Source organism: Sorex fumeus, unplaced genomic scaffold, assembly GCF_029834395.1.
Source record: "Sorex fumeus unplaced genomic scaffold, SorFum_2.1 ptg000047l, whole genome shotgun sequence".
Lineage (NCBI taxonomy): Eukaryota > Metazoa > Chordata > Mammalia > Eulipotyphla > Soricidae > Sorex > Sorex fumeus.
This window is the reverse complement of record NW_026606104.1, coordinates 3,274,826-3,302,141: the sequence shown is the minus strand read 5'-3', so window position 1 is coordinate 3,302,141 and position 27,316 is coordinate 3,274,826. Positions and strand designations below refer to the sequence as shown.

At 42.2% G+C, this 27,316-nt stretch overlaps 1 protein-coding gene across 2 annotated transcripts in view; it reads right to left on the bottom strand.

Annotated features, from left to right (window-relative positions):
- FMO5 (flavin containing dimethylaniline monoxygenase 5) overlaps nucleotides 1-27,084 on the bottom strand; it is a 241,443-nt gene extending 214,359 nt beyond the window's left edge. For both annotated transcript variants that reach the window (XR_008793729.1, XM_056123831.1), the window contains exons 1-7: nucleotides 26,894-27,084; nucleotides 26,595-26,768; nucleotides 13,210-13,398; nucleotides 9,277-9,439; nucleotides 8,329-8,471; nucleotides 5,445-5,644; nucleotides 411-763 (exon numbers count right to left, since the gene is read on the bottom strand). Coding sequence is in view for 1 of the 2 variants with exons in the window: in XM_056123831.1 (XP_055979806.1) it covers nucleotides 411-763; nucleotides 5,445-5,644; nucleotides 8,329-8,471; nucleotides 9,277-9,439; nucleotides 13,210-13,398; nucleotides 26,595-26,729 (1,183 nt within the window). In the remaining variant the exon portion in view is untranslated. The remainder of the gene's footprint in view (nucleotides 1-410; nucleotides 764-5,444; nucleotides 5,645-8,328; nucleotides 8,472-9,276; nucleotides 9,440-13,209; nucleotides 13,399-26,594; nucleotides 26,769-26,893) is intronic.
- Between the last annotated feature and the right edge of the window lie 232 nt (nucleotides 27,085-27,316).

The following is a 27,316-nucleotide window of genomic DNA, read 5'->3' as shown; positions in this document are numbered from 1 at the left end:
GTGGTATCTAGTTTAGAAAAATTTATCATAATATTTTGACGCATGTCCATGGTTATGAATTTTTTCTTTATATCCACTCAAGAAATAAACTTTGACTGTGCCAAATACTGTTTCAATTACCTATGTTGTAGCAACTAATTTAAAGGTAAAGGTAAAAGTAAAGGTAAAGGCCCTCCCGTTGTTCATCGATTTGCTCGAGCGGGCCCAGTAACGTCTCCATTGGAGACTTTGTTGTTACTGTGTCTGGCATATCGAATACTCTCGGTAGCTTGCCGGGCTCTCCGAGAGGGGCGGAGGAATCGAACTCGGGTTGGCCATGTTGGCAACTAATTCAAAGAAAGGCCATAAATATATTTAAATATTCCATCAAATACATTAAATAAATTAGATGAACTTGAAGAATCACTCACCTTTAAATACTTGTGTGACCCAGCGTCCTTGGAGTTCTGAAATGGGCATAATGGCACCCAAGGGCTGGACCAGGCCTATTATTGCAAGGGTGGGCTTTTCCAGGTTAGGAGGGAAGACATTTTTATACAGGGATATCTTGTTTTTGACCACTTTGAGAGAATCTTCAAGAAAGGGAAAGGCAAAGTTATAGCCCGTGGCAAAGACAACGGCATCAATGTCATCCTCTCTGGAACCATCTTCAAATATGGCAGCTGTTTCTGTGAATTCCTTCACGTTTCCTTTCACCTTCACCCTCCCAGAAAGGATACGATTTGGCAGGTCATCGTTTACTGTTGGATGTTGACTTAGAGGTCTGCAAGCGGTGATAAGGGTCAAAGGAGAAATGGGATGATAGAAAGAGTAAAAGGGATGTGGGAAAATAGGAAAGAGAGAAGGAGAAGGGGAGAGAGTGAGAGAGAGAGAGACAGAGAGAGAGAGAAAGGGAGGGAGAGAGGGAGAGAGAAATATCCTTGTAAATAATATTTTACTTTCATGGAGGCGGTTCAACAATATGCCATTCATTTCCTTCTTTCGGAGAGCCCGGCAAGCTACCGAGAGTATTCGATATGCCAGACACAGTAACAACAAAGTCTCCAATGGAGACGTTACTGGGCCCGCTCGAGCAAATCGACGATCAACGGGAGGGCCTTTACCTTTACCTTTACTTTCCTTCTTGGAAATGAAACTTTGTAAAGGTTTAGCATGCTGGCTTGGCATAGACCTGGAGCTCATAGGAGAAGCTGAATGATATCCAAATGATTTTGAAAGGGAAGGTGCTGGAGAAGTGAAGGAAGGGTCTTATGTAAGGATTGCATCCATGGTTCCTCATGGAATAGTAATATTTTTTAGTGCTACAATAAAGCCAGAGATCAACAGTTTCTACTCACCTATCTAGGAGTCTAACAAAACTGGACTCTGCATCCTGCAAGGTCCCATTTTTCAGTTTCAGAGACTGACGAGCTAGACTTAGACAATCATTTCTCAAACTATATAATAAGTTATACGTGTGTATTTATACAGGGGATTCATATACATTGACTTATTTACTCCCATTCAGGATGGAGGTAGCATGGGTGCTACCCAGGTTTTAGTATTTATTTATTTATTTTTAAATTGAATCACCATGAGTTATAAAGTTGTTCATGATTGGGTTTCAGACATACCCATCCCTTTACCAGTGTACATTTCCCACCACCAATATCTCCAGTTTCCCTCCCATCCCCTACCCCAAATCTGCCTCTATGGCAGGCACTTTTCTTCTCTCTCTCTCTCCTTTTGCTCCTTTTGGGTCTTATGGTTTGCAATCAGGTACTGAAAGGTTATCATGTTTCTCCCTTTATCTACTTTCAGCACTCAGTTCTTGTCCAGAGTGATCATTTCAACCATCTTTGTCATAGTGGCTCCTTCTCTATCCTAGTTGCCCTCCCACCACCACTACCACTTGTGGCAAGCTTCCAACTGAGGACTACCACTAAGGTTTTATAGATGAGAAAACTGGAGGCCTAAAGAAATTAAGTACTTGCTCAACATTTACAGAGCCTAGAATTGTAGAATTTATATCAAAATGGTTTTCCATGTTTCTCTCTTGGGACCCTCAAAGCCTGTTAAATAGTGTGTCTAGAGGTAACATAAAATAAGGGTGCAGCCCCCCAAAATATGGGGTTACTAGTTATTGTTCTGAAAGCAGAATGAATCTTGGGCTCTAAATTAGCAGGCTGAGTACTCTTAACTTGTCATGTTCAGGAAGAGCTGACCTAGTCTCAGAATATACTTATTTTATGTATATATTTTATATAATTGTTATGGGTTTGTTACATCTTATTATGCTTTGATTCCAACCTTTAGGTACAATTTGATTCTGTTCTCTGCCCTCATGTTTTCATCTTTCTCTCATATCTTTCTCCTGTTCTTTTCTTTCTTTTTTTTGGGCGGGGGTGCTCAGGTGTTACTGTTTCACAATAAACTTATTATAAATAAGCATCACTAGGGATAAGGTCAAATGGTACCTATTTTAGGAGAATTTACTATAATATTTTGATGCATGCCCATACTTCTTTATATTTACTCGAAAACACTGTTAATTTGTGCCAAGTACTATGTTAATTACATATTATTGCCAACTATTTGAAAGAAAGACCATAAATATATTAACTATTCTATCAAATAAATTGAATAAGTTAGACGAACTTCTGTGATCATTTACTTTTTAATTTTTAAAAAATTTTTAAAAATTTTTTTGCCTTTTGGGTCATACCTGGTGATGCACAGGGGTTACTCCTGGCTCATGCACTAAGGAATTACTCCTGGCAGTGCTCAGGGGACCATCTGGGGTGCTGGGAATCAAACCCAGGTCAGCCGCATGCAAGGCAAGTGCCCTACCTGCTGTGCTATTGCTCCAGCCCCCAAGATCACTTACCTTTAAATACGTGAGTGGCCCAGAGTCCTGGCAGTGCTTGCGAGACTATATGGGATGCCAGGGATTGAATCTGGGCTGTCAGCAAGCAAATATTCTACCTGCTGTACTTTTGCTTAGATCCTGATCTTTTTCCTTTTCACTGACAGCAGCACTATCTGCAAAGTTGTCTGACTCACAAAACTCTGTATTTGGTCACCAAGTTCTTCTCTGTGTCCTTTTAACATCCTCAAACTAGTTTTGTCAGTTCTCTCTCTCACCCAAACTATTACAGTTGTCCTAAGCACCTATTATTCCATCCCTTTATGATCTATCTTCAACGTCACTTTTGAATGGCTGCTCTAAAACATATTTATTATCACTTACTTATTTAAATTATTATTTGATTCACTTGCTTAGATTTCTTCAATTGCTCTAAGTGGTCTTCATTCAACCTTTCTTGTGGTCAAGCATAAGATTTTTATGTACCTGTTTAATGAGCCTGTCTGCTGGACCATCTTTGCCAATAGGTCAATCATGCATGTCTCAGAGCGTAATGTAGATTTTGCTTTTCTAAGACCTAATTAGAATGTCACTTCCTACAGTGGGTAGGGTGTTTGCCTTGCATGCGGCCAACTGGGTTCAATCCAGGAGTAATTGTTGAGTGTAGAGTGAGGAGTAACCCCTGAACATCATTTGGTGTGGCACAAAAAGCCAAAAAAAATCATAAATAAGAATGTAACTTTCTTATCCTGTTTATTATCTTTCTATGCATTTTCCATTATTTTGTAGTCATCAAAGATATAGATGTTTATCTGTAGTTTTCAGTAAGGGGGTGAAATATTGGGTGAAAGAACATCAGGGAATACAATCTCAAAGTATCACTCCAATGATTAATTTTAAAGGTAAGAGATCTTTGCAAAGGAGAAACCAAGTAGATACCACTTTATCCAAGTGATCAAATTTAACAACGCAATATGGAATAATCTGATATCATGTGGTTCCTTATATTACCCAACAAGAGGCACAATACAGCCTATGAGTGTTATTGCCAAAAATTTTTAGCCTGATTATAACAGAGGAAAAATAATCATTTAGTCTATGTTTAGAGTCCTTTTGAAAAACAATTGATATGGATTCTTTTTTCAAAATTTCATGTCAAGGGTCACAGTAATAGTACAGCAGGCAGGGCTGTACTATTCATTTGCTTAGATTTACTTGCCTTGCACATGATCAACCTAGGTTTGATCCTTGAATCCCATATGTTACCCTGAGCCCTGCCATGAGTGATCCCTGAGCACAGAGGCAGGAGTAAGCCCCACTACTCTCCCCTGAAAAAACAAAACAAAACAAAACAAAAAAACCCAAAAAAACCCTGTTCATGTAAAAAAAAATTGGAGAATTATCTCAGGCTAAGATGGAATAAAGATAAATAATAACCCATTGTAATAATGTAATATTTGACAGCTTCCTGAATTTAAAAATGAAAAAGAGGGGCCAGAAAAATAGTACAGTGAGTAAGACTCTTGCTTGGATATGGTTGACCCAGGTTTGGTCCGTGGCATCTCCTACGGTCCCCAGAGTACTGCCAGGATTTATTCCTGAGTGCAGAGCCTGGAGTAACTCCTGAGTATTTCCAGAGGTGGCCCAAAAACCAAAGCCAAAACCAACCAACCAAAAAAGATATATGGAATATTACTGAGACAACTTGGGGAATAGAGATATGTAATATATTAGTTAATGGAGATTTATTAATGTTGAATTTCCCAATTGTGATAATTATATTTATGTAGGAGAATAACTTTTTACTTAGGTGATATATGTTGAAGAATTTAGGATAGTGCCAATGACTGCAATTTTTTCTTAAGTGGTTCAGAAAAAATATGAATGTATTCATGCATGTGTTTCTTTTATATATGGATGGATCTATTTTCATAGACAGCAAAGTATTTATAAAAAGTGAATAAGTAAAGAGCATATGGGTACTTATTGTTCTGTAGTAAGTAAATCTGAATATTAAGAAAAGGAGTTGGTTAGAAAAACGTAACATGGGAGCAAGGTAGAAATATGATCTTGGGGTGCTGGAGTGATAGTACAGTGGGTAAGGCGTTTGCCTTGCACGTGGCCGGCCTGGGTTCGATTTCCAGCATCCCCAAGGATGCCCAGTTTCCCCGAGCACTGCCAGGAGTAATTCCTGAGTTCATGAGCCAGGAGTAAACCCTGTGCATCGCCAGGTGTGACCCAAAAAGCAAAAAAAAAAAAAAAAAAAAAGAGAAATATGATCTTGGATTCTGTGAATTTTTTTGGTTAAATTGTTTTTGTTTGGTCATTCTAATTTGGGGGCTTCTCTTGATGGTGCTCAGGAGCCAAAGGCCACATGTAGTGGTACTGGGTGGGGGTGGAGAGGGTGACGGGTGGGCAGCATATGGAGCGGGCATTGAACCCAAGCCCCTCACATTCAAGGCATGGACTCTACCACTTGAGCCATGACTCTGGCCTTTCATGGATTTTTTAAAAATATGAGCAGAGCTCAGCAATTAGCACAGAAAACAGTAATGTTTTCACCATTACTGCCCCACTCCCGAGATGGAAACAGACCTACCTGTGTTTAGGCTTCAGGCCAAACATTGCATGGTCAAACCTTTGGTTCATCTTTTTTTCCAATACAAAGTTTGCTAATGATTCACCAAAAATCCTCCGCATAAAATGATTAAGTCGAGAAGAGAATAGCACATCCATGGGGTATCCATTATCCCCTACACGATTCAGGATCCAGGCCCCTCTTCTAGTGCTGAGGAATACCTGGGACATAGAAAAAGTGGTTTGTCTTTTCCATTCTTGTTCATAGTCCATTATTATTATTATTATTATTATTATTATTATTATTATTATTTTGGACTGGGCTGGAGCAATAGCACAGCGGGTAGAGCATTTGCCTTGTATGCAGCCAATCTGGGTTTGATTCCTCCCCCCCTCTCGGAGAGCCGGGCAAGCTACCGAGAATATTTCGCCTGCACGGCAAAGCCTGGAAAGCTACCCGTGACGTAGCTGATATGCCAAAAACAGTAACAACACGTCTCACAATTTGTTGTGAGACATTACTGGTGCCTGCTCGAGCAAATCAATGAACAACGGGAGGACAACACTACAGCACTACAGCGCTACATTATTTTGGACCAAACCTGGTGGTGCTTAGGGCTGACTCCTGGCTCTGTGCTCAGGGATCATTCCTGGTGTGGTTCGGGGGGCCATATGGGATGCTGGGGATTGAACCCAGGTCAGCTGCATGCAAGGCAAGTGCCCTACCTATTGTACTACCAATTTGGCACCATCTGGTTCATAATCCTTCAAAAATACCTAATTTTCCTCCAGAATAAGGTCAAACTCAATAGTTTGGCCTTTCAGGCTGGAGCGATGGTAGAGTGGTAGTTTATTTGCCTTGTACGTGGCAGACCTGGTTTTGATCCTAAGTACTACATACGGTCCCCTGAGCCCTGCCCAGAGAAGTGAACTCTGAGCTTAGAGCCAGGAGTAAACCCAGAGCACCACTATGTGTGGTCCCAAAGCAACAACAAAAAAGTTTGGTCTTTTAGCCCCTGGACAAACTTATTTTTAATTTCCTTTTTATTTCCTACTATCTTCCTTCTCAGACACTAAGCATACAATAAAACGGGTGTGTTCACTGACCCCAAATATGTCTTGCTCTGAGCTACTACTGAACTTTTACTGAATATCATTATCCCTCTACGAAAAGTCCCCTATCTTATTAATCCCTCAGTTTTTCACTTTTAAGATCCAGATCAAACCTGCTTCTTCTCTGTAGATGCCACAGACAATTTTTGATCGATAATTTTCTTGCCATCTGTTGCATTTCTCTAGCACTTGTCACCTTTGCAATCTACTCTGAATCATGGAATGGAAAGTTGAAAGCATAGGAGATTATGGAAGAGAAAACCCAGTCTTTTTTCTTTAACATCATAGCACTCTAGCACTGTAGCACTGTCCTCCCGCAGTTCATTAATTTGCTCGAGTGGGCACCAGTAACATCTCCATTGTGAGACTTGTCCTTACATTCTTAGATAAGTTTCAGATAACAGTCTCTTGTGATAGATATTTTTATCATCTCCATGTTATGGATAAATGGCATGGTGAGGGGGAAGAATGTGCCTAAAGTCTGACAGCTGATAAATCTTAAAGAGCAAACAGGCATTGTTTTGGCCCCAAAAAGTTATGACATAGTAAAGACATGAATAACAACACATAACAGTCACATGTCTTTTCTAGGAATTTGTGACAAAGACACTTTCTAGTTCAGAATTTCTGATACCCAAACCAAACACTCAAGGACATCTACATTGCTTCAGAGCCATTCTTTGTTTTCTTTTCTTTTTTTTTTGCTTTTGGGGTCACATGCAGCAATGCACAAGGGTTACTCCTGGCCTTGCCCTCAGGAATTACTCCTGGCAGTGCTCAGGGGGACCATATGGGATGCTGGGAATCGAAGCTGGGTCGGCCGTGTGCAAGGCAAATGCCCTACACACTGTACTATCGCTCTGCCCAAGTCATTCTTTGTTTTCTTCTTATTTTTTTCTTTTTTGGATCACACCACGCAATGCACAGGGGTTACTCCTGACTCTGCACTCAGGAATTACTCCTGGCGGTGCTCAGGGGACCATATGGGATGCTGGGAATCGAACCTGGGTTGGCTGCGTGCAAGGCAAACACCCTACCTGCTGTGCTATCGCTCCAGTACCCATTCTTTGTTTTCTAAGTGGATGCAAGATGGAGGCAGTAGCCTGGTAAGTGTTCCCCAGTGGATACTTTTCACTCTGATAGTTGTATTGTCTTTGGAAAGAAAAGACTGATTTCTTTTATCCACGTGGAGAGAAAAAAGATCTCCCTCTCTGAAGAATCTTTCAAGTATTTTTTGTTAGTTTTGGGTCACGCCCAGTCATGCTCTGGCTTTACTCCTGGCTCTGTGCAATAGATTTGGTGGTGCCAGAAATCCAACCGAGATGGGGGACGTGTAAATAAAAATGCCCTACCTGCTATACTCTCTCTCTGACTCATGCTTTGCATCACCTCAGAGCATTCTGCTGGCCAACAGAAGAGCCGAACTCTAACAGCTTCATTTCAACAAGTCAAAGAGTCTAGAAACAGCTAATTAGGATTATGGACACAGTCTGTGGTCATGTTGAATGACAGACATCTAACTAATAAACGTGCTAGATTCGAGGTCAGACCCTTAGTGCTAAGGACCACCAAAGCACTTGTGGTTCCAGGGACTAAACCTAGAGCTGCACTAAACCTAGAGCTCTACCTGTGGTTGGGGCCTGTTCTCTGCCATTTGAGGCACATTCCTGGCCCTACAAGAAACCAAGTCCTATGCTTGTCACTGAGAGATGACTGGAAGGCCTCCACGCCCTCTGATGGGTCCACCTGCAGCTTCCTCGGTAAAACGAAGTAGACAGTTGACGGATATGAACCTGGTTGGCTCTGTGGCTGATCTCCACAGCCAGATCCACTCCAGAATTCCCAATGCCAACGACAATGACTCTCTTCCCAGTGAAGCACAGTGGGTTCTTATAGTCTCGACTATGGAGATACTGTCCCTTAAACTTCTTGATCCCTGCAAGAGAAGGGAAGATGAATATTGGGTGATAGTTTACCTGATATCATTTTTTAAATTCCTTTTTCCCTGTGATCTGAGTTCATGCCAATGTTCTACCTGAGCTTCGACCCAGCTACTCTTATGCCTACCCAATTCTATTATTATCTATTTTCTTCTCCTGTAAGCTCAGAGCAAAATTTTGTGATTTCCTTATCCTAAATCATCTGCTTAAATCAGGTTATGTTTGTCTCTGGGACCTACAGACACACAAATTCAGACAGCCTCAGAAACCATTTCTTTTGGTCTTTTCTTTTTTTTTTTTAATAAAAATACCTACTATAATTTCATTGAAAGGTGAAACATTAAAATATTTCAAATATTGAAACATTTCAATATTTCAATGTTTCTTGATGCAAGTGATTTTATTTTTTTCAAAACGAAAATCTAGGCCAAGGCATGTAAGTAAATTCTTCTCTTGAAGCTTTAATTTCTTCCTTAGAAACTCAGTATCATTGTTTCTTTTAATGGCTAAAAAGCCCTCAGCGAGCCTGATGTGAAGTAACACTAAATTCTTTTGATTCCTAGAAAAATTAAAGTCTCTGTGAAGTTAAATATACAGCTCCATAAATTACCTCAATCATCAAAGTACCATTATCTCTATGTCCCACATGGCAGTACTTCAAGTTATCCCAATACCTTTTAGGGGAACCTGATGTTTTTGGGCAATAAATTATTTCATCCCAATGAAGGATGCACTCAGACCGTGATTTTCCCATTCCTCAGGGGCACAGTTCCAGGATCTTCCTTCCGGTTGACTACTCACCAGGGAATTTTTCTAAGGGCAGGTAAGCATCCGTGTGATGACCGGTGCAGACCATGACTCCATCGAAGACACTCGCCTCTGTTTTCCCTTCACACTCTGTAATCACCTCCCACTGACCCGAAGTGGAGAAATCAGGTCTCTTCTTCACACTACACACAGTGGTCTGAAAAGAAAGTGATGATGACAGGGGACTGTGAGCACAGCCTGGGCAGAGGACAGCTTTCCTGACAGACTTGCCTTGTACAGTGCTAAGCCATATCAGAGCTCATGGAGAAGTATTGTCCATGGCTCATTGTCCAACCTGAGCCATTTTGGACAATGGCTTGGCCAGAATGAGAGATTTCCTTGAAGCAGCTGCCTGGCTTATGCTGTATTCTTTGCTGCTTCTGAAAAATTATAAATCACTAGCCCTCTTGGACCATGCTGTGAGGCAATTTAATAACTGAATAAAGCTTGAACTTCTCTTTGTGCATATGAGACACTCCAGGCACTAAGTGTCTGTCTTCTGAGCCCCTCTCCCCTCAGGCTTCCTGAACCCTTTGGTATTTTTTTCTATTTTAGTGTATACGGGGAGTGCTGGAGGTTAAACCCAGGCCCTCACACACGTGAGGTATCTGCAGCACCACTGAGCTTCATCCCTGGAACTGCTCTGATGTCTTTTTGCCCCAAATCCTGTTCTCACTGTCTAACTTAAACAGGACGGAGTTATGGGGCTGCCTTTCTCACTGGAGTAGAAAAGAATCTCAGTTACTCATGTTTTATGTAAACGAACTTTTCTTTGGCACCCAAAAATACCCATTTTTCAGTTATCTCCAACGAAAGAGACTGTGAACAAAAGTAACTTGGTGAAAATGTTGATGGTAACAATATGGAGAGAAATGGGGGAGAGAGGGAGGGATGGTTATAGGGATGGAGGGATGGGTATAGGGATCGTTTTGATCAGGGAATGGCACTGGAGATTTAGTGGTAGGTGTGCTGACATTTATATACACATAGAGAAGTGTTAAGATGGATCCCTATAATTATATAATGCTGTAAATTACTGATGAATCAAAAGTACTTTAGCACTGTCATCCCATTGTTCATTGATTTGCTTGAGCAGGCACCAGAAATGTGTCCATTGTGAAACTTGTTACTGTTTTTGGCATATCAAATACACCAAGGGGAGCTTCCAGGCTCTATCTTGTGGGCAGGATACTCTTGGTAGTTTGCTGGGCTATCCGAGAGGGACAGAGGAATCAAACCCGGGTCGGCCACATGCAAGGCAAACACCTTAACTGCTGGGCTATCCCTCCAGCCCAGAACAACCTCTAATCAATAAAACCAGAATCAATAAAAAGGAAATTTAATGTTTTTTTTTCCCTCCCGTTGATCATCGATTTGCTCGAGCGGGCCCAGTAATGTCTCCATTGGAGACTTTGTTGTTACTGTGTCTGGCATATCGAATACTCTCGGTAGCTTGCCGGGCTCTCCGAGAGGGGCGGAGGAATCGAACTCGGGTCGGCCATGTTGGCTGCGTGCAAGGCAAACGCCCTACCCGCTGTGCTATCGCTCCAGCTCCAGCTCCAGAAATAATGTTAAAAACTATTATTTCTGGGGCTGGAACAATAGCACAGAGGGTAGGGTGTTTGCCTAGCACGCGGCCGACCTAGGTTTGATTCCCAGCATCCCATATGGTCTCCCGAGCACTGCCAGGAGTAATTCCTGAGTGCATGAACCAGGAGTAACCCCTGTACGTTGCCGGGTGTGACCCAAAAAGCAAAACAAACAAACAAACAAACAAACAAACAAAAACTATTGTTTAAAAAGGAGAATGTTAGATGGGACAGTCAGTGCTGTCATTTTTATCTTTATAAAAACATTAGTAAATATGGTTACTCTACCCAGCCTAAGGAAAACATTGAGAATAAGCACTGCTCAGGATACAGATAAAAGAAAACCCTCCTACACTGTTGGGAAATATTATGGAGCTTCTTCAAGAAACTAAAGATAGAACTACCATAATATACAGCAGTCTCATCCTGGGTATCTAAGAAGAATATGAAAACAAGAACAGAACAAGTTAAACCCACCCCAATGTTTATCACAGAATTATTTACAATAGCAATAATGTAGAAATAATTAAAGTTCTCAATCTGTTGATAGGATGAAGATGTCATATATCTATATGTGGGGATATTATTCAGTGATAAAAGGTAAAATTTTGTCATTTGTAACAAAATGGAAGGAGCCTGAGGGAATTATATGAAATAAGCCAAATGGGTAAAAAGATGTGTTGGATGATTTCAACCATGTATACAAGACATAGGTATGCAACAGAGGAAAAGAACAAGCAAAGTGAAATTTAGGGCTGGAGGTTTGGCTCAGAGGCAGATCACATGCATCATATACGAGGCCCTAGGTTTAAATCCTGGCTCTATAAATAAATAAACAGCTGGAATATAGTTCAGTGGTAGAAAATGAGCCTTGCAAGAGTGAGGCCTGAGGGGCTGCAGCAATAGCATAGCGGGTAGGGCATTTGCCTTGCACAGGGCCACCCTGGGTTTGATCCCCAGCATCTCACACGGTCCCCCGAGCACTACCAGCAGTAATTTCTGAGTGCAGAGCCAGGAGTAACCTCTGAGTATTGCTGGGTGTGACTCCCCCCACGCCCTCCCCCAAAAAAGAATGAGGCCTCAGGTTTAATACACAGCACTGAAATAAATAAATAAATAAATAAATGGAAATTTCAGGGAGATGGCTCAAAGAGCTGAGCATGTGATTTGCATATGGGAACTGGCACTACATGGTTTCCAGAACACCATCAACTGTGGTCCAAACATGAAGAACAATTTTTTAAAACCTGTTGGACATTGGTGATGAAATCAAGTTTCCCTGATGGGAAAGGAGGAAGGGGTAAGAGATAAGCTGGAGAGAGGTGTAATAAAATATTAGTGGGTTTTATTTTGTAAAAATGAAGTAATTTGCTATGTTTACTCAATTCTACTATTTTATCATTATTGTTAGAGAATGGTAGAGTTTAGCAAAATGATCAGAAAGTAGGAAGTGATAGATTTTTCTATTAGCCATCAGAAATTTCTTTTGTGGCCACAGTCAAAAGTGATAGAAAAATGATGGAATATTTTAGCATTGAATGAACCCCCTAAAGTGATCTAGGACAATCATGTTGTAATAAAAATAAGAAGATGAAGACAAACTGAAGTTGAGAAACTTATTTGGTTAGAGGCTACAGTTTGGTTAGTAATAGAACAAAGACCAGAATTCAAGTTTTTGTTCCTCAGTTCAGTGTTCTTCTCTTTATTAAATTAATATTTTGCGGGAATTGCCAACCTTTGACTGTACTCAGGGATCACTCCTTTCAGCTTTGGGGATGATATGGGTGCCAGGGATGGAATCTGGGTCAACTGCATGTTAAGACAAGAGCCCTGCCCATTATACTATCACTCTAGCCCATAGTGCTCCTCCCTTTAGACCAGAGCTTCCTTTTTCACTTGATTAATAACTTTCCCTAAATGATATTACCAGGATCTTGTGGTCACATAAACCAAGGCCTTCATAACTGACTAGGAAAGACTCAAGAAGATAAGTGGTTAAGCAGTAGCAACAAACTGGAACCAGAGGATTTAAAGTTCCAATCCTGCCATTTTCTCTCTATATCTAGGAAACCGTTCCTCTAATCTGGTCTGTTTCAATGATATAAAATGAAGATGAAACCTTCTGGCAAGTGAATTCTCAGATCTGCAACCAAAAGCGAAGAGGAATCTATGAATAACTTTTCAGGCACAGAGAAGATGAAGAGTACAATCTTTATCTGGCTAGGAAAGATCCTTGTGCCTTTCAGCCAATCTTCACATGTGGACACTGGCAAACAGAAGCCCATTATTTGTTTTCTTGGCAACTGCAAACACAACGATAACCCACAACATTCCTTACCTTAAAACGGATATATTTGAGAAGGCCAAATTCTTTCACGTACATCCTGAAGTACTCCAGGACCTGGGAGTTGTGCATGAAGTTCGGGAAATGGTCGGGGATGGGGTAGTCACTGAAGCACATAACCTCTTTAGACGTGTTGATGATCACTGATTTGTAAATACTGGCTCTTCCTTCTTCAGGATTTTCCTGCAATAAGTAGTGTTTATTTCAACTTGAGAATCAACTTCCTAGTCTGAAAGAAGTCAACAGGTGTTTGGAAAGGTTTCTGGAAGAAATGCCCATCTGAAAAATAGCTCCCGATATGTGTCTTTGTGTAGTCCCTCCCTCTGAGTCTGAACTGTCATGACAAACAGCATGTAATTGAAGCAGTACAAAATGATGTCCTAGTGGAAGACACAAACAATCTTGCAGTGTCTGTCGGGGTATCTGAGAAAGTTTTCCTGGGAACAGCCAGCTGCTGTCTAAGAAATAATTCCTTGTTCTGGAACCAGCCAACTCCAAGGAGGTAAAAAAGAAGAGAAGATTGGTGCAGAGAGACACATACTCTGTTCTCAGACATTCTAATTATTCCAGCCAAAATTCTTTTTTCCCCCTCGGAAAGTTATACATAGTTGTGCTGGGGACTATTCCAGCTCTGTGCTCAGGGAACGCTCAGGCACCTTATGGTTCCAGGGATAGAGCCAGGGTGGATCACATGCATGATAAGCATCTTACTGCCTTCACTATCTCTCTGGCTCTCAGTGCAAATTTTATTTAAAAATTTTTTTGGGTGGGCTGGAGAGATAGCACAGTGGGTAGGGCATTTGCCTTGCACGCAGCCAACCCAGGTTCGATTCCCAGCATCCCATCTGGTCCCCTGAGCACCGCCAGGAGTAACTCCTGAGTGCGGACCCAGGAGTAACCCCTGTGCATCGCCAAGTGTGACCCAAAAAGCAAAAAAAAAAAATTTATTGAATCACCATGAGACAAAACATTGCAACATTGTTGATCATTGCTTTTCAGTCATTCAATGTTCCAACACCCATCCCTTCACCAGTGTAATTTTCCAGCACTAGTATCCCCAGTTTCCCTCCCACCCCTCTAAGCCACTCACTACCCCAGCCTACCTCTAAGGAAGGCATCTCTTTTCTCTCTCTCTTCTCTCTCTTTTCTCTCTCTCTCTCTCTCTCTCTCTCTCGTCTTAGGCATTATGGTTTGTTATACAGATACTGAAAGGTTATCAAGTATATCCCTTTACCTGCGTTCAACACTCAGTTTTTGTCCAGAGTGATCATTTCCAACTAATAATGTCATAATGTATCCTCCTCTATCTTAACTACCCTCCATCTCCCACACCATTGATCAACCATTGACCAGTCCATCTGGCCCATTTTCCCTGGCCTTGGATATTAGTTTCATACTGTCTCAGCGCAAATTTTAAATGTGAGCAAAGAGGACAATAGATATTCAGGTGGCATCTACTTATAAGCAAGAACTGTTATGGCTTAAATAGTTTTTTAAGTCTTTTATATATTTCAAAGCCTCAGTTATTTCCCCCCCACAGTCTCAAGTGAACCTAGGGCATCACATATGTGAGGCAATGCTGTGCCACATTCCCAACAAAAGCCTCAGCATTTTAAAGTCTCCTCTGCAATTAATGCATTGCATTGTATGCCAGGAAAAAAAAACAGAGTTTTCTTTGTCTTTCAACGTTGTACTTCAAAGTTTAATACCAAGAGAGTTAAGCTCTCAAGAACTGGTGTAGGGGCTGGAGCGGCAGCACAATGGATAGGGCATTTGACTTGCATGCATCAGACCCAGGTTCGATTTCCAGCATCCCATATGGTCCCCTGAGCACCGCCAGGAGTAATTCCTGAGTGCAGAGCCAGAAGTAACCCCTGTGCAATGCTGAGTAGGACCTGAAAAGAAAAAAAAAAGAACTGGTCTATCGATATCATTAAACTAAATGAATCCCAGATCATATCTCTGATTTTACTCATTTATCTCTATTATTTTCCAAGTCACCTATGCAACAAAAGTTATCTTATGTCAACAATAACAACTGGATCCTTTGAAACGCCTGGATCCCAAGTAAGACTTTACACTGTCAGCTTGGTATTTTATAAAAGAGAGTAGCAGACGGGTAGTATTGGATCAGGACGTGGAAAAAGAAACGTCTGGTCCTGAACTTCAATTTTTTTCTACATTAGTAAACAAACATACACCCCTTCTAACATGTCTCCTGACTGTACTTCCTGCCTAGGAATGTGACTCACACATTTGAGTGGGAAGTTCATAGAGGAAAAGAGAGAGTGGAGGCTCTAGTTGGAGCTGAAGAGATTGGAGGGCTGGGAAAGGGACAGAAGGAAGGAGAAAAATGTCTCCATTTCAGTGACAGCAGAGAGGACAATGGATGTTCTGTTCCTGGGTCCAAGTCTCTGAATACCAAGTCTCATGAGTTTGTTCTCAACCAGTCTGTGCATGGGAATCATCTGGGGAGTGCCAGAAAATACAAAGGCCTGGTTTCTATTCCCAGGTCCTGTATTAATCACTCCTTATCTAATGTACGAACAAGGTTGAGAGCTGCATAAGCAGTTATATGCTGACCCCAGATATCTCCTGGCACCCAAGCTGATCTCATTAATCTAAAAAGTTCTGTCTCCACACTTCTTAGCTAAACTGCAAGGTGCCTGAGGACTGTGCTATGGCCATCTCCGTGGCATTTAACTGAGACCAAAGTACAGAAATGCTCAATAAACTATGGTGCGGGGTGTGTATTTAACATATCTGGCAGTGCTCAAGGCTTACTGCTGGCTTTGTGCTCAAGGCTCATTCTTGGTGGGCTTGGGGAGTGCTAGAAATCAAACCTGGGCCAACAGTGTATGAGGCAAACATCTTAACTCTTATCTCTATAGCCCCAGAAATATTCAATAAACTATTGCCATTTTTATTTGTTCTGTTTTGGAGCTACACTTGGCTGTACTCAGGGGTGAGTCCTGGCTCTGTGCTCAGTAATCACTCCTGGTGGGGACTGGGGGATACTATGTGGTGCTGGGGTTGGAATTCAGGCCTGCCACATGCAAGGCAAGTGCCTTAACCCCTGTTTGATATCTCCAGTCTTATCAATTTTGTCTACTGGACAATGTTATCCTCATTTGTTACCTGGAAAAGCTGGGTTGGAAGCCTTTGACTACATATTGATTTCACATTGGCAGTAACTCAGTAGAGAGCTTTATTGGCATCAGGCACACAAAGTTATATTCTCAAGGAAAACTACTTCTGAAAGGTCTCCAGATGATTCTTTGAAGTGAAAGCTAAGAACCAGTACTCTATGGTAGCTCTTTTCTTGTTGGGCCACACTCAATATTGTTTAGGAGGTATTCCTGGTTCTGTGCTCAGGAGTGAATTCTAGAAGTGCTAGTGGGCCATATTTGGTGCTGTGGATTGAACCAGGGTCAGCTACATGTGAGGCAAGTGCCTTAAGTCCTGTCCTATCTCTTGAGCCCCTGTGCTTACTTACCCTTATGTTAAGTAGTTTGGCATCCATCCAGTTATTTACTTATGTTTTCTACAATTTAAACAAATCTTTTCTGGGGCCATAGTGATAATACAGTGGGTTGCATGTGGCCGACCCAGGTTCAATCCCTGGTACCCCATATAGTCTCACGATTGAGCCAGGAGTGATCTTTGAGTTTAGAGCCAGGAGTTATCCCTGAGCACTGCTACATGTGGTCTAAAAATTAAAAAAAAAAACCACAAAAACCAAATCTGTTCCTCTCTGGGCATAATTACTTAATTTTCTATTTTAGATTATTATTGAGCTGGAGCGATAGCAAGGCGTTTGCCTTGCACGCAGCCAGCCTGACCGAGCCAGCCAGGTTCGATTCCTCTGCCCCTCTCGGAGAGCCTGGCAAGCCACCGAGAGTATTCAATATGCCAAACACAGTAACAAGAAGTTTCACAATGGAGATGTTACTGGGCCCGCTCGAGCAAATCGATGAACAATGGGAGGACAGATTAATATTAAAATATGATACATTTAACATAACATTGTACTTATACACACTGTTGAGTTCTTACTATAGAAATAAAAGTTATCAGAACAACCGTATCGATATCATGTGCTGACTTGTTAGAAGTGAAGAAACTTAATACTATTTCACATTAATGAATCAGAATGAACATTTTCACAAAATCCCAGATTTTTCATATGTAAACATTAAAGTTTAAGAAGTACTAAAGGTGCAGCCCCCGCTCCCCGGGCTTATATAGATACAGTGAAAAAGGGACCCTCTGTGGGAATTATACTGGTTCTACTTCTATGGAAATGGTATGGAAGACTTCAAAACACTAAACTAAGAATAGTGCCTCCATCAACCTGTCAATTCTACTTTTTAGTATCTACCTCAAAGATCCAAAAGCACTATTTTGAAAAGACATTTATGCTCCTGTGTTCATTACAGCACTACTCACCATAATAAAGATCTGGAACCTACTCAACCTTGAGAAAAGATGAAATCATCCAATTTGCTACAACCTCAATGGAACTATAGGATGTCATGCCAAATGGGATCAGTCAGAAGGAGAGGGACAAATACAGAATGATTACTCTTTTGTGTGAACTATAAGAAATGTACTAAGGGAATAACAACAGTTCAGTCGCAACAGATTCTAGGAGTCAGCTATAGAACTGAGATGAGTGGAATGGGATTTTGAGTCACCGGTGGTGGGTGTGGTGTTGGAATGCTGCAGGCCCAAAACACTAGTATTAATGATATTGCAAATCACGATGCTTAAATATTGTTAGAAAAGAAAAAAAGCAGCACTGAGGCTGGAGAGATAGCTCAATGAACTGAGAGTATGCTCTGCATGCAAAAGGCCTTCCTTTGATCCCTGGACACCATTGGAGTCAATCCTGAGCAGAGTTGGGAGTATTCCCCAAGCACTTTTGGGAGTAGTCCCTTCCAAACAAATATAAATTTAAGAAACATTAATAATTTTAAAAGTGTAAGTGGACTGAAGAATATTAAAAAATTATTTCCTGGGCTGGAGCTATAGTAACAGCAGGTAGGGCGTTTGCCTTGCACACAGTGGACCAGCGTTCAATTCTCAGCATCCCATAGGGTCCTCTGAGCTCCGCCAGGAGTAATTCCTGAGTGCAGAGTCAGAAGTAACCCCTGTGCATCACTGGATGTGACCCAAAAAACAAACAAAAAAAAATTTCCCAGCCTTGAATACCAGCTGAGCTAGGCTGGAGCGATAGCATAGCTGTAGGGCATTTGCCTTGCACGCAGCCAACATGGCCGAACCGAGTTCGATTCCTCCGCCCCTCTCGGAGAGCCCGGCAAGCTACCGAGAGTATCTCGCCCGCACGGCCGAGCCTGGCAAGCTCCCCGTGACGTGTTCGATATGCCAGACACAGTAACAACAAAGTCTCCAATGGAGACGTTACTGGGCCTGCTCGAGCAAATCGACGAACAACGGGAGGGCCTTTACCTTTTTACCTTTTAGCCTGGAATACATTTTACAATTTCGATCACGATCATGACAATCACGACCATCCTGTTATTCGTCGATTGCCTCGAGCAGGCCCCAGTAACGTCTCCTTTGTCCTAGCCCTGGGATTTTTTTAAAAAGTGCCATATTCAAGGCTCTTTCAGAGTTAGGAGAATGAGACCCATCATTGTTACTGGTATTTGGCATATTGGGTACGCCACGGGGAGTTTGCCAGACTCTGCCGTGTGGGCAGGTTACATTCAGTAGCCTGCCAGTTTGTCCAAAGTAGGAGTGACATGATAAGATGTTGCACGGCCGATTTACAATTTCAGCATTTCTTAAATAAATAGTTAACTATTTCATTATACAGAACATGGAAACTCAAAGGATAGGTATAACTAATTTAGCACCTAAATTCCATATTTAATCTTAGCAAACAGTAGTGAAGATGGTGATTCAATTACCAAAAAGGGGTGCCACCAGCAGGTCAACCTGTACCTGTGGGGTGAATGCATCAACAGCCTGATGGCGCCTTCAGGCTTCCTGATATCTCCAAATTGCCTCTGTGCCTTTGGCTGGAACCCAACAACTTGGGACCAAGTTTGCCAAGATATTAAACAGACAAAAGTTAGATATGTGGGAGCCAAGCCCACAAACCACCTCTGGCTGAGCTACACAAGCTCATTTATTGGCCTAATTTCAGAGATCTATAAATAAATCTTGAAAGAGATCAAAAGCCACAGTTAATCTTGGACCTGCATATGGCTGAACAGACTGGGGTAAAATGGAGTGGCCCCAGCAGCCGCTTGCTTCCACAATCCAAAATCGCCACCACACCCCTGGCCTGACTCCACCATCTCAGGATGAACCTCACCAAAACATAATTTGGTATTCAGGCTTTCTTGGGATCGGGATGGGCTACTTCCCCTCACCTCCCTGTACTTCTGGAAGCCTCAGCAGTCACATCCACAACCCACAGCGGCCACTCTATTGCAAAGCTACTCCAGCCTTACCATACTGATAAAAATACTGAATGCCCTGAACAAACATCATGACCTCTTAGCACCTGTATTGCAAACCATAATGCACAAAAGGAAAAGGAGAGAGAAAGCAAAAAGGGAAGTGCCTCCCATAGAGGGAGGCTAAGGGTGGGGGTGGGGGTTTGGGGGGTGGTGGTGGGGAAATGGGGAACATTGGTAGCAGGAAATGTGCACTGGTGGAAAAATGGGTGCTGGAGCATTGCATGACTGAAGCCCAATTATGAACAGCTTTGTAATTGTCTATCTCATGGATATCTAATTAAAAAATTTTTAAAAAACGTAATGTTGAGTTCATGCCCAATTCAATCAGCTTAATCAATGTCTGAATAAATAGCAATTCTCTACCGTTTAAAAAAATTACCAAGCTCTCTGGAAAGAAAGATGGCGGCCGCATGGGAGCCTTGTGGAGAGCAGGTCTGAGCCGGGGGTCGGGCGCGACTGAAACTTCATGGGACGGGGGAGGGGGGGCGTTCGGCCCATCCTTCACGCCCTACCGAGGTCACCATTTGCCCCCCATGAGCGGCTCTCCGGCACAGGTACGGCCCCAGAAGCACAAGGACTTAATGCAGAACCCAGCAGCTTCAAGCAGAAAAGTGAACGGACTATGCGTTAATCCAGGCCATCATGTCTGCCCGGAGGGGAAAGGGTGTTGCTCCATTCGCCCTCTCCTCTCTGGAAAGAAAGATGGCGGCCGCATGGGAGCCTTGTGGAGAGCAGGTATGAGCCGGGGGTGGGGCTCGACTGAAACCTCATGGGATGGGTGGGGGGCATTCGGCCCGTCCTTCACGCCCTACCGAGGTCACCAGTTGCTCCCCACGAGCAGCTCTCTGGCACGGCCACAGCTCCAGAAGCACAGAAACCAATCTCTTAATTATCTGACTCTCAGTAGAAATACTTCCAGGGTTAATAAATAAAATAGCAGAAATCCAAAACCTCGCGGCCGCAATAGCAGCCGTGTGACATCATTTAATTCTTGAACCCAGCTGTAGAAAGCAGATCATTTCACAATGCTTTTTCAGCATGGCTGATTGGGGGGGCGGGGTAAAGTCTAAATAATAATGGTGCAACTTTTATCGAAACAATGAAGCTAGTCAAAGTAGATAGAGTGTTAACTAGAATTCATCTGCCCCACAGGCATTGGGGAGGGGTGGGGGGTGGGGGTTTATTGGGGTCCTTTGTGGTGAAAAATAAGTATTGGTAAAGGGAAATGTGATTGATATTTGCATGACTGAGACCTAAACCTGAAAGCTTTGTAACTTTTCCCACAGCGATTCAATAAAAAAAAGTATAAGATATTAGTATAAGATGTTCATTGTTTAATAGCTATTTGCCTGTTTCTTTACCAAGAATTCATAACTTTTAGCAGTGAGCTCATAGTAGATATTGATTGAATCAATGTTTGTGGATGTAAATAAGAAGTAAAATAATAAATTGGCATGTTCTTTGTCAAAAAAAAATTACCAAAAAAAAAGCCAAAAAAGAAGACTTATAAGGGGCTCATAAGAATAATCTGGGTTATATAAATGATATATATAAAATATATAAAAATTTATATTTACATATATAAATAAATATTTGGGTTATATAAATAAATTTCAGCTATTAATGTGGTTATGGGTTCATGGGTTTATAAATTTTTCAAACTTTATCAACACCTATACATTCAGTAAGTAAATCTTATTGTGTATAAATTATACCTTAATAAATTTGATTTTGCTAGAAAAAAAATTAGTGAGGAGATCAAGAATGGATTGTGATGAATGACTTAACACGAGTATAATTACTGCTAGGAAGCAAGAGGAAGACAAGTGGTTACTCTGACTTCTATCCAGCACCTGGAGGATCTGGGACTTGTCATAGAGGGGAAGAGGGAAGCCCTGAGCGCCAGTTGTTCTTGAGCAGTTCCTAGGGGTGAAAGTCCCAGTGAATTACATGAAAGAGAGGGTCCTAAAATGGGGGAGAACAGAGGCCACGTAAGGGGTAGAGAATCAGCTCTCAGAGGAAATTCTAGAGAAAAACAGTGCCATATATTTTGTTCCTTGCGTCTAGTACCACATGCTTTACACATTAAGCATAGTGAGAGATAAAAAAAATGGTAACTTTCAGTTGCAGGCTATAAAATCAATACCCAAAAGTCCATGGCTTTCCTATATGCAAATAATGAGAGAGGAGAAAGTAACGTGAAAAAAGCAAACCCGTTAACAATCATGCCTCAGAAAATCAAGTACCTCAGAATCAGCTAAATTAAGGAGATAAAGGACCTGTATAAAGAAAACTACAAAACGCTACTACGTTACTACATGAACTAAAAGAGGACACGAGGAAATGGAAAAATAGCAGCTGCTCTTGGATTGGGAGAATTAACATTGTCAAAATGGCAATACTTTCGAAAGCATTGTACAAATTCAATGCGATCCCTATAAGGATACCCATGACATTCTTCAAAGAAATGGATCAAACACTTCTGAATTTCATATGGAACAATAAGCCCCCATGAATAGCTAAAGCAATTCTTGGGAAAAAGAAGATGGGAGGCATCACCTTCCCCAACCTCAATCTTTACTACAAAGCAGTAATAATTAAAACAGCATGGTACTGGAACAAAGGCAGAGCCACAGACCAATGAAACAGAGTTGGATATTCTGACACACACTCAAATATGTGATCCTCTAATCTTTAATAAGGGAGTGAGAAATGTGAAGTGGAGCAAGGAAAGCCTCTTTAACAAATAGTACTGGCAAAACTGGACAGCTACATGCAAAAAAATGGGCTCAGATCTCTACCTAACACCATGCACAAAAGTCAGATCAAAATCGATTAAAGATCTCAACATCAGACCAGAATCCATTAGGTACATTGAAGACAAGATCAGCGAAACCCTCCAGGACATGGAAGTTAGTGATATCTTTAAAGGTGACACACCATTGGCTAAGCAAGCAGAAACAGAGATAAACAAATGGAACTACCTTAAACTGAGAAGCTTCTGCACCTCAAAAGATAAAGTGACCAGAAAACAAAGACAGTCTACAGAATGGGAAAGGATATTCACCCAATACCCATCTGATAAGGGGTTGATATCAAGGATTTACAAGGCACTGGTTGAACTCCACAAGAAGAAAACATTCAACCCCATCAGAAAATGGGGCAATTAAATGAACGGAAATTTTCTAAAAAAAGAAATCTGAATGGTCAAAAGTCACATGAAAAAATGTTCTTCATCACTAATCATCAGGGAGATGCAGATCAAAACAACAATGAGATATCATCTCACATACCACAGAGATTGGCCCACATCCAAAAGAACAAAAGCAATGGTGTTGGCACGGATGTGGGAAGAAAGGGACTCTCCTTCACTGCTGGTGGGAATACCAACTGGTTCAGCCCTTTTGGAAAACAGTATGGATGATTCTCAAAAAATTAGAAATTGAGCTCCCACTTGACCCAGCAATACCACTTCTGGGAATATATCCCAGAGATGCAAAAAAGTATAGTAGAAATGACATCTGCACTTATATGTTCATTGCAGCAGTTTACAATAGCCAAAATCTGGAAAAAACCTGAGTGTCTGGGAACAGATGACAGGTTAAAGAAACTTTGGTACATCTACATAATAGAATACTATGCAGCTTTGAGAAAAGATGAAGTCATGAAATTTGCATATAGGTGGATCAACATGGAGAGCATCATGTTAAGTGAAATGAGTCCAAAAGAGAGGGACAGATATAGAAAGATTGCACTCCTTTGTGGAATATAAAGTAACAGAATGGTAGACTAATATCCAAGAATAGTAGAGATAAGTACCAGAAGGATTATTCCACAGCTTAGAAGCCGGCCTCACATGCTGGGGGAAAAGGCAACTCAGATAGAGAAGGGACCACCAAGTAAAAGGTGCTAGAAGGACCCGCTCGGGATGGGAGATGTGGGTTGAAAGTAGACTATAGACCAAACATAATGGCCACTTAATACCTCTACTGCAAACCACAACACCCAAAGAGAGAGGGAGAGAGAGAGAGAGAGAGAGAGAGAGAGAGAGAGAGAGAGAGAGAGCGCCCAAGAGGGAATGCCCTGCCACAGAGGCGGGGTGGGTGGAGGGGACGGGGTGGGGGTGGTGGGAGGGATGCTGGGACCATTGGTGGTGGGAAATGGGCACTGGTGGAGGGATGGGTACTTGATCATTGTATGACTGAAACACAAGCACGAATGTTTGTAAGCCTGTAACTGTACCTCATGGTGATTCACTAATAAAAAAAAGTGAAAAAATTAAAGTAGGTAAAGGGGAAAAAAAGGTAACTTTCAATAAGATAGAAATATAGACTTTACTGCAATAAAAGTTATGTGAATATGACCTCTCAAAAATCTTAACTGTATGCAATAGTTTTGGAGCATTGATAACTATAGGTAACTGAGAATGCAAAAGCAAAACCCCAGATAAAGAGGACTACTGTAGGGGGCCAGAGGGATAGCAGAGCGGACAGGGTGCTTGCCTTGTGTGCAGGTGACCCAGGCTTGAGGCCCTGCACCTCATATGGTCCTTCAGGCCCCTCTAAGAGTGATCCCTGAGCATAGAGCCAGGAGTAAGATTTGAGTACTCCCGGCCCCCCAAATCAAAACAAGCAAAAAGAGGGCTAGGCTACCAGATATGTGTATGTATAAGATCTATCACCCTGGTGTAATATCTTTGAATGCATATATTTGTTCAGATGTTCAGAAAGCAAAAATTTGTTCCACTGAACAAAAGTCAGAAATTTTGCCAAGAAAACAATCAGAAAAAAAATTCAAATGAAATGTTTAGCATAGAATAAGTATATGTCACACTGGAGATAAAAATCAGAAACCTGATAATCCAGTACATCGAATGAACCCTCCCAGTGTTAACTGATCTCATACCTGATAAGTAGTTGCCAAATTGGATCTAAGTAGGGAGTTTTCCAGTGGCAACAAATGTGAGTCCCACTTCAGTAACTGGGCCGGAACTGATATGTGGTCATTCATGGCATACATACTACCTATCCATTTCATCCCCACAATAACTCTATGAGTGGGCACTGCACATATCTTTTTAAAGACGAGGAACTGAAGTGCATAGGGGCTTAATGATTATCCCTCATTGGTGAAGATTCAGGATTTGGGCCAAACTATGCTCTTAACCTTGACACTAGGTTATGGTTGGAATTCTAAAGAATTTTTGATTGCTGACTAGAAATTAGCAGCCTTCTAGTTCATTCCCAGATACTAATTCTAACAAAAAGCATAGGATTCTGTTAAAGCGGGGTTCATTCTAGATGTAAGAACTATTATCAAATAGGCCCTAAAGACAGAGCCATGATGTAAAAGATCATAAGACTGTTCATCTGGGAAATCTGCCTTTCCTTTGGCCAGTTTACACCCCATTAGTTTCCTGGCCCTCTCAGAGAGCCCAGCAGGCTACCGAGAGTATCCTGCCCACACAGTAGAGCCTGGCAAGCTACCCATGGCGTATTCGATATGCCAGAAACAGTAACAATAATGGGTCTCATTCCCCTGACCCTGAAAGAGCCCCAATATGCCTTTGGCTACCCTATCACGCATGTGACAGGGATGAATGGAGACGTTACTGGCACCTGCTCAAGCAAATGGATGAACAACGGGACAAGTTTCTCTGGAACAGGTGTCTGGATACTTCAATTCCAATCAGTGGCTTTGAAAGTGAATTTAAAAGTAAATACAATGCATCTCACTTTGGCAATCAGGAAAAGAGGTTGATACTATAATGTTTAATTTGCTTAATGTCATGAAGTAGATATCTTTTGGGGGAGGGTTCTCAAGCACCAATCAGGAGGCTCCAGGGGCCCCTCCTGTTGCCAGGAGTTCAATGTGAGGTCCAAAGATTTGATGCTGCTTCAGTTGTACCATGCCAGGAAGCATCAGGTTTACTCAAGGGCCTACAGGGCTGGCCCCAGCAATGCTCACGGGACAATATAGTGCCAGCACTGGCAACATATAAGATAGGCTCTTTAACCCCAGTATTCTCACTCTCACCCCGGACTAAATGATATTTCAGTTTGGTAAATTTCAGGATTGAATGTGCAGATTAAAGAGAATCTCAGTTTAAAACTGAAAATGTGCAAGGTCTAGAAAATCAGCTGACGGTACCCTTTGCCCTCTATTGAAAACAGGACTTTGAACAGTTGATTTCACTTCTCAGATGAAATAAAACTTCAAAACAAAAAAGACAGATATATAGTCTCCTCAAGGCCTAGGATTATCAGAGAATTATCTAATGTGAACCAGAAGCAAAAAAGAGAAAGAAAGGAAGGAAGGAAGGAAGGAAGGAAGGAAGGAAGGAAGGAAGGAAGGAAGGAAGACAGACAGGAAGAAAGAAAGAAAGAAAGAAAGAAAGGAAGGAAGAAAGAAAGAAAGAAGGAAGGAAGGTAGATAGAAAAGGAAGGGAGGGAGGAAGGGAAAGAGGGTAAGCAGGTCCTTGAAAGGAACCATAAATAGGGCTCTAGATCAGGACCTGTTAAAGCAGGACAAGATCAACCTCGGGTGTTTTTAATCACACTACAGGTTTCTGATGCATGTTACTATGTCAGCCCCTGGGATGGCTATCCTCTTCTGGATAGCAACAAACCTCACTGAAAATGTGTCACTTCTGTGGGCGCATGCAAAGGAAAACCGAGTGATTCCCCACTCCCATTTTGCTGCCAGCCCAGAGCAAAGGGACTCGTAGAGAGCCAGAGATGAGAGGCGTCCCCTGGGAAGACAGTGCGGGCTACAGGCATCAAGCGGACCGGAAGTATGTCCGTGAAGTCCACGCTCTTTCCTAGCAGTTGGGAAAGCATCGTGCGCATGGTTTATGCTCACGGTGCACCGAGGAGCCTGATTTACCTGGTACCTCCAGAGCCCTCCGATGTCATCGGATCTTTCAAAGCAGACGGGCTCCAAGCCTTCCTCCAAGCAGCACTTGATAGAACTGAGCCCGCTCACGCCTCCGCCAATCACAGCAATTCTTTTCGGGGTCATAGTTCCGGAGGTCTTCCCCTTCAGCGACAGGGACCGGTCCTACAGAAGAGATGACAAAAGAGATGACAAAAGAGAGGATGTGTGCGTCCAGGCAGACCGCGGCCAGAGAATGCAGATCAGCGAAACCAGATTTATTGACCTTTGCGCCACGGGGAAAGACTTACACTTGCCAGGCTCAGAGCTGAGAGTTTTGCTGTGGTCCCGGGCTTCACTCCTTCTCAGCAGCCGGGAGCTGATCCCTTCTGCAAGGATCTGGAAGTTCCCCCAGCACTTGTAATTGTTTTGTTTATTTTTTCCGAGAGGTTTAAAGCAACTGCGTGCAAACAGCCAATGGGCGGGGCTATTCCACCCCACCCCTTTCTGCTACACCCCCTGTACCCAGCGCCTCCCTCCTTTCCAGGGGCAGAAAAACGTGGGTCAAACCTGCTTCAGAAACGTTCACCCCACTTTCCAGAGGAAGTGCCCAGTGACTTTAACTGTAGACCAGCAGCCCTACCACCTCTGATCCCTCCACCTCCCTTCCATCCTCTCCCTTGCAGCCACTTTCAACTTCCTGGTTTTTGTCTTAAAGGGACAAACTCTTTTTG